The sequence below is a fragment of the Panthera leo genome, chromosome A3, assembly GCF_018350215.1.
Source record: "Panthera leo isolate Ple1 chromosome A3, P.leo_Ple1_pat1.1, whole genome shotgun sequence".
NCBI classification, from domain to species: Eukaryota; Metazoa; Chordata; class Mammalia; order Carnivora; family Felidae; genus Panthera; species Panthera leo.
The window spans coordinates 88843721-88858728 of NC_056681.1; the positions used below are offsets into that span (position 1 = coordinate 88843721).

The 15008-nt window shown below is 36.4% G+C and overlaps 1 protein-coding gene across 16 annotated transcripts in view; it reads right to left on the reverse strand.

The window, feature by feature from the left end:
* Nucleotides 1-15008, reverse strand: part of EXOC6B (exocyst complex component 6B) — a 612462-nt gene that overhangs the window by 349524 nt on the left and 247930 nt on the right. For all 16 annotated transcript variants that reach the window (XR_006200773.1, XR_006200772.1, XM_042932668.1 and 13 more), the window contains one exon: nucleotides 11347-11523. Coding sequence is in view for 14 of the 16 variants with exons in the window: in XM_042932668.1 (XP_042788602.1) it covers nucleotides 11347-11523 (177 nt within the window). In the remaining 2 variants the exon portion in view is untranslated. The remainder of the gene's footprint in view (nucleotides 1-11346; nucleotides 11524-15008) is intronic.

Below are 15008 nucleotides of genomic sequence, written 5' to 3' on the forward strand. Positions count from 1 at the left end.
AATTTGCAAAGAATTTAGAGATGTTTCTTCTCACTAACATCTGAGTCATTCTCCTTCTTGAAAATACTTTTGATTACCACTTTTCACAAAACAGTTCGTTGGGATTAGTAAATGAATGCAGGGACTTGGTGCCCATTTCTGAGCATTAGTTGGATCTCAAGTCATTAAAATGTACCAGGCATCTTTCTGAAGGGAGAAAACAAGAAATGATTAGCTGAAAAGAGCACTACCTTTGCACTCAAAGGATCAATTTCGACGGCCCATATTATGTCTGGAAGCCAGGAAATACCTGGCAAACATTCTTCACCAATGTGCTTTTCTATACTACTCTGCTTCCAAATCTTCAGAGAAAAGAAAGGTAGAATTCATTTGGACATAATCTTCCACAGAGCTGGACTGAACACCATGGAGGCACCAACAAACTCGAAGGCCTAGGACTCTAAGTGACTCGAATTAGCAAAAGGATAAAGAATTTTCTAAACCTTTGAACCTGTAAGAATACCCTGAACAGAGCCCTAGCCTAAAAACTGCATATTACTAAGAGCTTCTCACGAATGACTAGGATTCTTCCTGAGAAATCCCTAAACAAATTACTACATAATTTACTCAAGTGTTTTCACTAAGCAGAAGAAAATCAAGAAAAATCACCATTCTCCCTATACTGAGACGCCGCAAAAAAAACTTTGTGGCCAAAATCAAAAGCTACTCTCAAGAATTCTCTGCTTAAAGCTGAACACTAAGGCAGTAAAAATTCAACTGGTCTTTATTTAACAATGGTCTACTATAGGCTAAGAAATGCTAAACTGTTACACAAAAAATGACCTTTAGCCGTAAATATGGTATTAAATATAAAGGTTTTGAGAGGAAGAAAAATTAAGCTGATCAAAGTAGGTAGAAAAAAATGTTATAGATGAAGAATTAATTTTCCTAATACAGAAACAACTCACTAAGACTGAAGGGGGGAAAAAAACCAAAATCGTTAGAAAAATAGGGACACGAGCAGTTTACTTTTAAAAAATATACAAACAGCTCTCAAACTTATAAGATACTACATTTCACCCGTAGCCATAGGAATACAAATTAAAACTATACAGAGAGACCATTTCTCATCTATGCAACTTGTAAATATTCAAAAGCTTAACAAAACACTCTCTTAAAGAAACTGTAAGGAAATAGACACATCACACACACCTAGAGGGGGGATGTATAGAAAATGGTACGACTTCAATGAAGCAGAATTTGATATTATCTAGCAAAACTACACATGCATTAATTTACTCCTTGAATCAACAATCCTTCTAGGAACTTACCCTGAAGATATATATCTGACTATAAGAAGAATAACTCTCAGGTTTCGGGGTTGATTTTTAAACTGTTTTTTAAATTTTAAGATTTTTTATATAAGGTAAAATTCACCCTTCCAGTGAACAATCCATTAAGTTTGGACAAAACCATATAAGCCTGTAATCATTATCACAATCTAGATACACAACAGTTTTACCACCCCCAAAATTCCCTCATGCCTCCCTGGAGTCCATTATTCCCTGACACCCAGCCTTTGGCAAACACTGACCCAGTTTATGCCCCTAATTTTGCCTTTTCAGGAGTATTATTTATTCAGCCCCAACGGTATGCAGCCTTTGAGTCTGACTTCTTTCATTTAGCATACTACATTTGCGGTTCATCTGTATTGTTTCATGTATCTGTAGTTCATTTCTTTTTATTTCAGAATGAAACTCCAATTATGGATATACCACAGTCATTTACCCCTTCCCCTGAAGGACAGTTGGGTTGTTTCTACTTTCTGGCAATGTCTGAATAAAGTTGCTATAAACATTCGGGTGCAAGTCTCTGTGTGAACAGATGGGGAAATACCTATGAGTGAAATTGCTGAGTCAGATGGTGTGTGTTCAACTGTATAATACACTACTACACCAAAGTGTTTTCCAAGGTGACTAAACTATTTTGCATTTTTGCAGCAATATCTAAGAGCAATATATACAGTTGCTAGGCACCCTGCCAGTACTTGGTATGGTCAGGTTTTTTTTAACACTAATTATAATAGCTGTGTAGCTGAAACACTATATTTTAATAAGAAAATTTTGGAAATCATTAAATGCCTACATATAGGATATTGGCTGAATAAACTGATACATTCAAATAATGGAGAACTAGTTAGCAGTAAAAATAGAATGAGAAACATTTCTATGAATTTATATGGAATAATTTATAGTACATATTTTCATGTGGAAGAATAAGGTACAAAAATATATATGTATTACGTTATTAACAGCCATGTCGTATAAGGTATGGAGAAGGGTATGTGAAAACACACACATACACACATACTCATGATACTGATTACTTAGGAAGAGTGCATAGGACCAGGGTGGAAGGGATAAAGAGGAGAATGGGATATCACTGAAAAAAATCTTCTTATATAATTTTGCTTTCTTTTTTAAATTTTTTTTAACATTTATTTATTTTTGAAGGAAAGAGAGACAGAGCATGAGCAGGGGAGGGGCAGATAGAGAAGGAGACACAGAATCCGAAACAGGCCCCAGGCTCTGAGCTGTCAGCGCAGAGCCTGATGTGGGGCTCGAACTCACAAACTGCAAGATCATGACCTGCGCTGAAGTTGGTTGCTTAACCGACTGAGCGACCCAAGTGCCCCTAATTTTGCTTTTTGAAACATGTTTACATTTTACATATTCAAAAAAATTAAAGTAATAAGCATGAATAACCCTAAAAAATATACAAAAAGAAACAAATGAACCTAATTATATATCAACTTGGTAACAACCACATAGAAGAAAAAGCAAAAAAAAAAAAAAAAAAAGAACAAAATTGTCTGAACTATAGCCCCAGTGGGATATATTGTAGGATAAAAAGAATTGCAAAAAGAATCTTGAACCTAGTTAAGTTTACTCCTTTTAGTGACATGTGCATAGCAACTCTGAAACTTTTTTGTGTTATATGAGTAGACAGATGAGTAAATATATTCATATTCTGGGAACCAGAATTCTTAGAGATACAAATATAGAATAGGAGAAGAGGAAGACCTATGATATTCACGTGAAATTAGAAGCATCACCTTTAACTCAGGATTTATAAAACTGTCTATGTGTTTGTGTAGTGTGTGTATTTCTTAGCTCTCTCCACAGAAGAAGCATACCTAATGCCCATATCTCAGTTCTATATATCATTCTCCAGTAAAAGGGAAAGCTCTTTGACAAACTAGCTGATTCTGGGGATAGGGCAGAACTTGGAGTGAACCAAGAACATCCTGTGCCAGAAAAAAAGGAAGTGCTCAAAAATTGATGGAAACATGTCAAAAGATAATGGGTAAGACTCCCACTGGCCAAATTTGGAACAATTAGAGAATCCAAATGAAAGACAGGAACAGAATATAACCCATTGTATATGAAGTAAGAATTCATGTGCCAATACTGACACTAAAAAAAAAAGGGAATGGGACAAAAAGGAAGTTCTTCTTTATAGAAGAATGCCAGCTAATCAATGTGAAAGAAATGATAAAAATAGAAAAATCACTCTTTTATAATCACCATAAATTGCATGATTCAGGAACAAAACATCAATGAATTCTAAATCACTAAATCAGAAAAACTGTCAGGGAACAGGATAGTCCCAGGATCTAAAGTATCATTCCACAGATCACTTATTAATTACAAAAGAAGAAGGGTACCTTTACAGCACAGAAATCTGGTAGACTCCACCTTCACTACTTGTGTACCTCCTGATATGATGCACTAAAAAGGACCTAGTATTACTTTTGTGATTTTCCTGTCAAAAATGATTAATCTGAACTTAATCATGAGGATTATCAGATATACCTAAACAGAGAGATATTAAAAGAGAATAAAGAGACACAAAAATTAAATGCGACGTGTGATACTTGACTAGATGTGGCTGCAGGAAAAATGATAAAAGAATTTGCTATAAAGGACATTATTAAGACACCTGGGGAAATTCACACATTGGTTGTATGTTAAGTGGTAGTGTTGTATCAGTGTTAAAATTCCTGAGTGTGATCATTGCATTGTAGTTATGTAGAAGAATGTCATTCCTGGGAAACCACAGATTGTGGTATCGGGATTTCAAATACAATGCATGAAATAATTGAAATAAATGAAAAAGCATTAAATGGCTCAGCTTTGGCAGGGGAAGGGGAGGATTGATGAAACAGATTCTTTCAAAGTCAAATTTTTAAGAAAGAAAGTGCCAAATTTTAACAAGCAGAGTACTTAAGTGAAGGTACATGGATGTTCATTTTACTACTCTTGTAACTTTTCTGAAGATTTAAAATTTTTCAAAAAACTAATAAATTTTTATAAAGAAGGTGCTACTCCAAAGGTGGAGTTTGGGGGGTTGGTGAGATAGGTGAAAGGGGTTAAAAGGTACAAATCTCCAGTAATAAAATAAATAAGTCATGGAGATGTAATGTACAGCATGGTAACTACAGTTAGTAATACTGCATTGTATATTTGGAAGTTTCTAAGAGATCTAAAAGTTCTCATCACAAGAAAACAAAATCCTGTAACTATGTTTTCTGATGGATGTTAACTAGACTATTGTGGTGACCATTTTGCAATACATACAAATATTGAATCATTATGCTGTACTCCTGAAATTAATATAATGTTATATATCAATTATACCTCAATTTAAAATAAAGAATGATGGGACACCTGGGTGGCTCAGTCGGTTAAGCATTGACTTCGGCTCAGGTCATGATCTCTCAGCTCATCAGTTCAAGCCCCACATTGGGGCTCTCCACTCTCAGGGCAGAGTCTGTTTCAGATCCTCTGTCTCCCTCTCTGTCTGCCCCTCCTCACTTGCGTGCACAGGCTCTTGCTCACTCTTTCTCTCTCTCTCTCAAAAATAAATAAACATTTTAAAAATTAGAAATAAAAAATAAATGAAATAAAGAATAGATGTATGAATAGATAGGTAAATAGAAAGATGATAGATAGATAGATAGATAGATAGATAGATAGATAGACAGATGGACAGATGGATGATGGGTGTTCAGAAGAGGTCACATTGAGCCAGTCCTCAGGGAAAAGTAGAAGTTAGTATTTTAGACAAGGATGAGGGGAAAAGGAGTATATTCCCTAATTAGAGTTATGAGCAATTTAGTACAGAGTGAAGGGAGTGACTGAATAAGCAATGAGCATATAAAGGAAAAATTCTAAAAGCCCTGAAAAGGCAGGTAGATGTTTATAATTGAGGTAAATAATTCCCAAATGACAAGACCTTTATACTATCAGTACAATGAAAAGATTTTAAAGATCTTAAATCAACATGAACCATAATATATCTTTATGAACAGACAGACCTAAAAGACAAACGAATAAGAAAACCAAAACAGAATATTTGATGCATGTTTAGTTTTCATTCAACTTTCTAAATTGCTTTTATTGCTATTTGATTTTAAGTATGGGTATTCATTCTTCATCTGACTGCTTATATTCTTAATAGACCAGTTGTCATTAAGAACAGAAGTGAAAAACAAAGTCTACAGTGGTGGGTAGCTACTGGGAATAAGTGAATCAGGCCAGCTTTTCATATTGTATCCTTTTAACAGGCATACTTTGTATGTGAAATATCTAAAACTATCACTCATTTTTACAAAGAACTCTGTTCTCATCATTTTTTTTCCCAAACATGTGGCCCCGTCAGTGTACCTTCCAGTTTGCCATTTGTAAATACAGACATGGTATAAGTAATAATGTATTTCCCTTGATAACAGCACAAATGTGATAATAAATGGCAATATCCAATGTGCAGACACAACAGGGATTGTAGATTAGTGAAAATAATATATCCCTGGTGACAATCTTGCTGCTCACGGTGATTCTACTACTACTATACTTGGAAAGAGCCTACTACATGAATTCGCTACTTAAAAGTTGGCAAATAACTTAAAAACCTTTAAGTGCCGTGCAAGCCAATAGCCATTTTGCAATCTATTTCTGGCCCATGGACTGCCAATATGCGACCTCTGATTTTAACTCCAAAGTTCTAATGGCATCCTTTATTTAACTTACTGAGAAATAAGTAAGTAACAACTCATTTTGTTACCTTCCTATCAATAGAAAGTATTGCAATAAGCACTTTGAAATTTGGGAAAATATCATAATAACAACCCTTTTTCACAAGCAATTCAGCATTAAGTAATCACTGTCACTATTTTATAGGTGACAAAGAGATGCTCAAGAAATTACATGATTTGCTCCAGTAACACAAGGCTGACAAAACTTGTATTTTTTAAATACAAATCTTGCATTCTTTCCAATCCCTCTGTGAATTGTGTCTACCCCAAAGTTCATATGTTGAACCCCTGAACCCCAATGTGACTGTATTTGGAAATAGGGCCCTTAAGGAGGTAATTAAGGTAAAGTAAAGTCATAAAGTAGGGACTCTAACAGGACTGATGTCCTTATAAGAAGAGGAAGACACATCAGGGGCATACAATCACAGAGAAAAAGCCATGTAAAGACACAGCAAGAAGGTAATTGTCTGCAAGCAAAGGAAAGAATCCTAAGGAGAAATCAACCCTGATGGTACCTTGACCTGAGGACTTCCAGCCTCCAGAACTGTGAGAAAATAAATCTCTGTTGTTTAAGCCAGGCAATCTACAGTATTTTGTTATGGCATCCCTAGCAAACAAATAATCTTGTTACCTCAAAATTAGTACAGTACCACAATCATAAAGACATCTCAGCAGAGATTATTTATATTTTACATGATACTTGTATTTAAATTAGCAATCCCATTCTGTTAACTTCACATTTCAAAACAGACACCAAAATCTTGAGAGAGAAAACCTGACATGGATTTGGTCAACAAACATTTATCTGACCCATACTCCATGAACAGTTGTATGGATAAAGTAATGACTACTGTTCTCTAACAACAAAAATAACTAAGAGAGATACAAACTAGAATATGAGATGTGCCAGAAGTATGGTACCAGGGAATGCTTTAAGAATGCAGAAGCTCTGGGGCGCCTGGGTGGCTCAGTCGGTTAAGCGTCTGACTTCAGGTCATGATGTCGCAGTTCATGGGTTTGAGCCCCACATCAGGCTCTTTGCTGACAGCTCAGGGCGCACTGGTGGCTCAGTCAGTTAAGCATCCAACTGGATTTCAGCTCACGTCATGATCTCACACTTCGTGGGTTTGAGCCCCACATCAGGCTCTGTGCTGACAGCATGGAGCCTGATTCTCTGTCTCCCTCTCTCTCTGCCCCTCCCAGCTCAAGCTCTATCAAAAATAAATAAAATAAATGTTTAAAACAATTGATTAAAAAAAAAGAGAGAGAGACTGACTCTGTCAGTTGGTTCTCCATGTGAGCTGGTCTTTCATCCAATATGACAATTTACTGCTGTGACTTCATCTTCATTTCCCAGGCTATTCAGTTTTTCTACCTCTGGCACAAACTTAATACTTCAGTTCAACAATAAATTAAATATCTGTTTCCTAAGTTCAAAGCACTTTCTAGGTGTTCGGGTTTTTCTACCCATCTCATTCTGTGGTCTCCCATTAAGTATCATCACACTAAAGACATAGTTAATAGCCTACAAATGTCACTTGACTCAAAGAATACTAAAAGTGCACTAAGGGGCGCCTGGGTGGCGCAGTCGGTTAAGCGTCCGACTTCAGCCAGGTCACGATCTCGCGGTCTGTGAGTTCGAGCCCCGCGTCAGGCTCTTGGCTGATGGCTCGGAGCCTGGAGCCTGTTTCCGATTCTGTGTCTCCCTCTCTCTCTGCCCCTCCTCCGTTCATGCTCTGTCTCTCTCTGTCCCAAAAATAAATAAAAAACGTTGAAAAAAAAAAAGTGCACTAAATACACTTTTGTTCAAAGCACAAGAAGGAGAAAAATACCTAGACTTTCAGAGAATAATACCTAGACTTAAATACATTAAATCAGAATCATAAAATTTCACGAAAAATAATGCTGGTAATCTGTAAGCAACAGATTTTAGAAAGCAAAATATAACTTTCTCTTAAGTACTGTATTCATTGTTAGAAAAAATTTAAGACATTTTAATGAAAACTCAGTAAGACATCTAAACATTCAAGGGTTGTGTTTTCTTTAGGCACTAAAAATGCTTCCTCAGTGTCCTCTATAGCTTTGCAACTCAAAATGTGCTCTGCAGAGAGAAGCATCATCCTTACCTGGGAGCTTGTGAAAAATGCAGATTCTCAGATTTCACCCCCAACCTGCAGAATCTAAATCTGCATTTTAATATGACTCCAAAGTGATTCCTACGCACATTAAAATTTAAGAAGCACTCAACCTATAACACGGATTCTAACAGGGGTCCTGAAGAGCAACATGAGTTTCACGAATCCCCTGAAATTTCATGCAGAACCTTTCATGAGTGAATATATGCATATTTCACTGGGAAAATACTCCATATACTTTTTTATCAATCTCTCAAAGGAATATATGACCCCAAATAGATTAAGAATCACTGCCCTACAGGATTGTATGCCACAGTTTAGAAGTCAAAATATTTCAAAAACTATTTACGCTGCTCTCAATGAGGTCTGTTGAAGAATGACAAGAATGAAGGTCAGAACGTCACAGTGGGTCACGAAAGACCTTATCTGAAGAATTTATTCACACCATGCAAGAACTATGCCAAGAAACCAGTTTGGAGACATCTAAATAAATAATTCTCTACATGAGGTTTGAGATTAAGAATGTGCACTTGAAGAAGATTCAAACTGAGAAGTAAATAAATAGAAGGTAGGATTTTTTTTAAGATAGGATGCCATTAGACGACAGCGAAGTGCTGAATTCTTGTTGTAAGAGCTCAATCAGCAAGTCTAACAGGATTCTGTTTGATTTGGGATACATGACCATTTTAAAATGTTAACTTCCAAGTACATTCTTATAATATTTCATTTATGAGGAACCCTCAACACATTTCACTAGTCCCACTTTCTTTATCTTCTCTGGACCTCAGAAGACAAAACAAAGAAATAGAGCACAAAAATTAAAAAGGATTTGCCCAGGATCTTCAGTGAGTTTATAATAAAGAATGGCTTACATCCATAAGGTTCTCACTATATGTCAGCACTATGCATATATTTTATTCTTTCATATTATCATCTAGTCATCTCTTTGAGGCGTGTATTATGCAGAGGCACAGACTATGTCTAACTTGAATTTCCTTAGGTCATAGTGCCTGATAGAATATAATTTCCTTAACAGGCACCCAAAATGTAAATAAGAGGTATTAGCTGGTCTTTCTTGCTTCTGATGCTTGATTGTAGTACTACTATAACTTGTCATCAGTGATGGGCCTAATACCTGACAATCTGCTCTCCAGGATGGACCCATATCCTACCCTATCAGTCATTCCAGGCAAGAAGAGACAATGCCCACCACTCAGGGGATCAAGTTTCTCTGCCCAGTTTTATTTCTACAGGTATAGGCAAACGCCTGATTCTTTTCTTCGCTCTGTTTCTTATCCACGTACAATAGGGATTTTGATGGAACTTTCACGCATTATTACCTACTAATGTCCCTCATTTACATAATAAACATATCCCGATGAAGAATATGGAGGTAGTGAAACATAACAGAAGTCGGCAAAGAAGAGTAACAACAGGACAGGAACTAACATTTGCTGACTACCTTTTATGGAGCAGACACTTGTGCAATTCTACGGGGCAGAGACTACTGTCTTTACTTGATAGATGAAGACTAAAGTTCCAACAGGTTAAACAATTATCTAAGATTACAAAATTAGACAGTGACAAGTTTGGGGGTATAGTTTTGGGGAGGAGAGGAAAATAAAGAATAAGAAGGGCAGGAGGACAGAACAAAGAACATGGGCGGGGAAGACAGTGAACCCAATTTCATCAGGAGACATGAAACAATGAAAAGCAGACAAGCACTTGAAGGCAAACAGGTTACAGAGTGCAGGCATAAATGGTCCTCACACATGTCAGTGGACATTTAAAAAGTAAATGATATGAGTTTTAATGAGAATTTTAAAAAATAAAATTGAATTAAATTATCCAGAATCTGAATAAAATCTGTATGACTCCAAAGTTCATGCTCCTAACCACTACATTCACAAAGAAACTGATCCAGTTTCTGTCCCAAAAATAAATTTTTAAAAAAACTTTGAAAAAAAATGTTAAAAAGGGGCGCCTGGGTGGCGCAGTCGGTTAAGCGTCCGACTTCAGCCAGGTCACGATCTCGCGGTCCGTGAGTTCGAGCCCCGCGTCAGGCTCTGGGCTGATGGCTCGGAGCCTAGAGCCTGTTTCCGATTCTGTGTCTCCCTCTCTCTCTGCCCCTCCCCCGTTCATGCTCTGTCTCTCTCTGTCCCAAAAATAAATTAAAAAAAAACGTTGGAAAAGAAACTGATCCAGTTTATGCAAATGGTATCTAGAAAAACAGGTTAACAAGATTTCTCAAGCGTCACAGTAGTTTTATTTTTAAAAACCCACTGAATGTACTTCTAACAACAAATCAGGACATAAATATATGTACTACTGAAGCCACTCAATCTTATTCTTTACCTGAAAGTGACACACAACTAATTTAAGAGGTTACACATAAGTCACAAAATTCCCAAATTCTCTATAAGCACTCCTATTTATTTCCTCCAGAAATGTATTGTCAACTTTCTCAAGCCTCTTTATATTTTCAGTCTAAGATCCCTTTATTTGCACACACTGTTTAAAATACTATCTTTTGGGGCACTGGGTGACTCAGTTGAGCATCCGACTTTGGCTCAGGTCATGATCTCATGGTTTGTGGGTTCAAGCTTCCACATCAGGCTCTCTGCTGTCAGTCTGCTTTGGATCATCTGTCCCCCTCTCTCCCTTCCCCTCCCGTGCTTATGCTTTCTCTCTCAAAATTAAAGAAACTATTAAAAAAATAAATAAATAAAATAATATCTTTTATCTCAAGTAGCTATGTTCCAGTTTTAGTGGAGGTCATCTAGATCTTTCTCTACGTCAGATAAACTCTACTCTTTCCTTAATGTAGTGCCCAGTCAGTATACAATCAAAAACCTTGAAACTTAAAAAAAAAAAAAAAAAAAAAGGTGGATGACTGTATTCAAAATCTAAAAAATTAGATTCTAAGATATCGTGGTGCATCTTCAGTTTCCTTAAGTTGAGGCTCATCTGGATTTAAAATGATAATTTGATTGTGGGTTAAATTTAATTGTGGATAATTGTGATGCAGAAGATCACACAAGCTATATTACATAGATAAATTCTTCATCACATCTCAAATATACTACATTTAAACCTAGTAATTAGTCCCCTTTCCCCAGTTCAAATGTTGGTTACCTCTTCATCATCTTCCTCATCTTCAACATCCAGAATTCCTGAGTCCTGTTCAGACTTGGGGCTAGTGCTTTCTATCTCTGTATCAAAAATTGTGTATGCATCTTTCTTAGATTTTCTCTTGCTACCTATTCTGGGTTGTTGCAAGACGATGTTATCCAGGTTTCTCTGTTGCTGAGCCTAGGATAGAAACACATATGCACACATTACAAAAAGAAAGAAAGAGAGAAAAGAAACAAAATTTGATTAAGCATTCAAAGAAATTCTAATATTGAACAAACTGGTATCTTAAAGAAAAATACAACAAAATGTCTTAATTCATAGTTTTAGTCCCAGAAATAAAATCAAACATATTAACATATATTTTTAAAAATGTTTTTTAAGAAGTTTATTTATTGGGGCACCTGGGTGGCTCAGTCGGTTGGGCATCCGACTTCAGCTCGGGTCACAATCTCACAGCTCGTGAGTTCAAGCCCCGCGTCGGGCTCTGTGCCAACAATTCAGAGCCTGGAGCCTGCTTCAGATTCTCTGTTTCCCTCTCTCTCTGCCCCTCCCCTGCTCATGCTCTGTCTCTCTGTGTCTCAAAAATAAATAAAAACATCAAAAAAAAATTTTTTTTAAGTTTATTTATTTTGAGAGAGAAAGAGAGGGAGTGCAAATGGGGTAGGGACAGAGAGAGACAGAGAGAGAGAATCCCAAGCAGACCCCATGCTGGCAGTGCAAAGCCCAATGAAGGGCTTGAACTGATGAACCGTGAGATCATGACCTGAGTCGAAACAAAGAGACACTTAACCAACTGAGCCACTCAGGTGTCCCTCAATGTATACATTTTTAACCCTGATGTTACCCATCTTGATTCATTTTCCCCAGAAAGAAAAAAGATAATCAATATTATCATTAGACTTTCCAAATATACCCAGTAAATAATCACAAAAATACAATCTACCCTTTTTCACCTAAGTAGCCAAGAGATTAGTGCAAATGACTAAATATGTATCTCTTATGAGATAAATGCCATACTGGAATCATTGTGGTTGAGGGAAGAAAGACAAGAACTTTTTAGCTTAGCAGACTCTTTAAGAACAGTGGTTATAATCTCTGTGGTATTAAGAGACCAATAGAATGTAATCAGGGGAATGAACCATCTTAATAATTTGAACTAACTAATCCTTCAGGATTGCATGGCCTTTATCTGTGGAAAACAAAGTTTTAAAGGGTTTCTTCTTCTGAACTTTCATAAAAAGGAAACGTAATCCACTCAACTTTACAAAATAGATTCAGATGGTGTGGTTTTAATACATACAAAGAGGTGGAAAGTGTCACGATACAGTCAACAACATAAGTAGTAATCCACACAGTATCAGAGCTGTATGACCTTAGTCACTACTTAGGAAACTGAGTCTAGAAGGCAAAGGATCCGTTTGAGGTCACAAGGCTAGTTGGTGGTAAATCAGAAGTTCAACGTGTGATTTCCCAAATTCCGGGTCAGAGATCTTCCTACTCTACCCACAGTCCCTCAAAGCATGACAAAATATTTCCCCCACAAAAGGTTCTGTTGTCAAATAAATGGGAAACACTGCTGTCTTGGAGCCTTCTTGGAGCCACAATGCACATTAACAGAATAAAAAGTAAGAGAAATCCTTTTTAAGGAAACTTCTTTAATTTGGTTTAACTGAGCATGTTCCAAAAGTTAATAATGGAACTTCCAGTTTTTTTTCATAATAGTTGGTATCATCCCAAGATACAAAGCTTAAGAACTTATAGGTCACTTATACCTCAATAAAACTGGAAAAAAATAAATAAATAAATAAACATTAAAAAATTTTTTAAAAATAAAGAAATTTCACATTCCAATGCCAAAAAGAAGAAGAAGAAGAAGAAGAAGAAGAAGAAGAAGAAGAAGAAGAAGAAGAAGGGCCTCTCAAAATATACATTTCTGAATCAATATATGACATTTTTCCACAGTGACAGGCAGAAATTAGTTCTGGAGAAAATAAAAGTCTCCAAATATTCCGAATGACATTAAGAAATTCAAGATAAGGGGCATTGGGGTGTCTCAGTCAGTTAAGTGCCCGACTTCAGCTCAGGTCATGAACTCATATTTCATGGGTTCAAGCCCCACATCGGGCTCTCTGCTATCAGTGCGGAGCCCACTTCAGATCCTCTGTCCTCCTCTCTCTCTCTCTCTCTCTCTCTCTCTCTGCCTCTCCCCTGCTTGTTTTCTCTCTAAATAAATAAATACTTTTTAAAAATTCAAGATAAATATTAAGTATAAGATGTTAGTCCAGGCACTGGTTAAATGAGGCAATTATAATAGGACAGAGAAAAACTTGAACTATGTGAGCTAGTTTCTGCCAAGAAAATGAAAAGAATCTACATTCCAGAGATTTGAATCAATGGACAAGCTTGTTTCTATGCATAATACTCACTGATATTTTTATTTGACTTACATAAAATATACATGGCTTCAGTAACAAACTGAGATAGAGAGGGTATCCAAAAACATTTAATTTACATATGTACATAAAACATACCTGTTGTCCAAGCATTTGACCCCTAAATTAGATAGCATAGTCTTTCTATCTCTCTCAAAAGTAATAAGTTCTTTTCTACTTTCAAGCAAACCACACAAAAAGGGATCCAGGTCTCTGGGAAGGCACAAAGGAAGGAAGAACTTCCTAGAGTTTTCATATTTAAAAAAGCAAGCCCTGGACTACAGTGATCACTTGTCCTTTAAGCCTATCTTCTTCAGTATAACAAAACCAAAAGCTTTCATAAAGTGGTCTTATTCCATTCAATCCCAAGTCATTTATTTTTCTTCATAATCAATAAAATACTATCAGCATATCAAAAGCAATCAAGAGAAGCCACACTTCAGTACTGTCATGAAATGAAATGAAACTTGAAATGATACAAATCTGAAAGTATCCTATCGAAGTAATTTTAGGTCTTCTATGATTTGTTCTTTTCAGGTGGTGTCTGGTGTTCCCATCAATTTGAAGGAATGCAGTTTCGGCCAAATAGGCAAATTAAGACAGCAAACCCTCTGTTAGAAATCAAAGCACTGCAAGTTGTATTCTAAGGCTTTAACAGAACTTGGGGTCCTGTCAAAATTATCAAGGCTTCAATCCATAAAAGAGCAGTCAGAGCAGATCTGCTAAGCAGAAGTGGCCAAGTCAGAAACAAAGAATCGCAGGTAGAACAATGAAATACTAAGATATTACTCATTATGAATGCAAATGAAAATTACCACCTATCCAAACCATACGTTACGGGATTGGAATGAAGTGGGAAAGAGTAAATAAAGATGTAAGTATATAAATACATGTAATATATGCTAAAATTAAAATGGGATCCTAAGTCCATGAAAAAACAACAACAACAAAAGCCCTTCAGAGCTCTTTTCTACCATGCTAAACTATCTCACCAGGACCATTTATTCTGTCCCTCCAAAGACAACCCTTATAACCATGAGCCAAAGAAGCAGCTGACCAATTTCTGCCTCCTATGTTAGAGTTGGGAGAGAAGGTGCCAAGCAGACAAGCAGACATTAGAAAGTATTGAGGTATTTTCTTTTTCTTAATTGTTCATTCTCTTCATGACCAATTTTTACACATTAATTACCTCTTCCTCAAGATTCCCTCATGTATATTCTTCTCTGATTT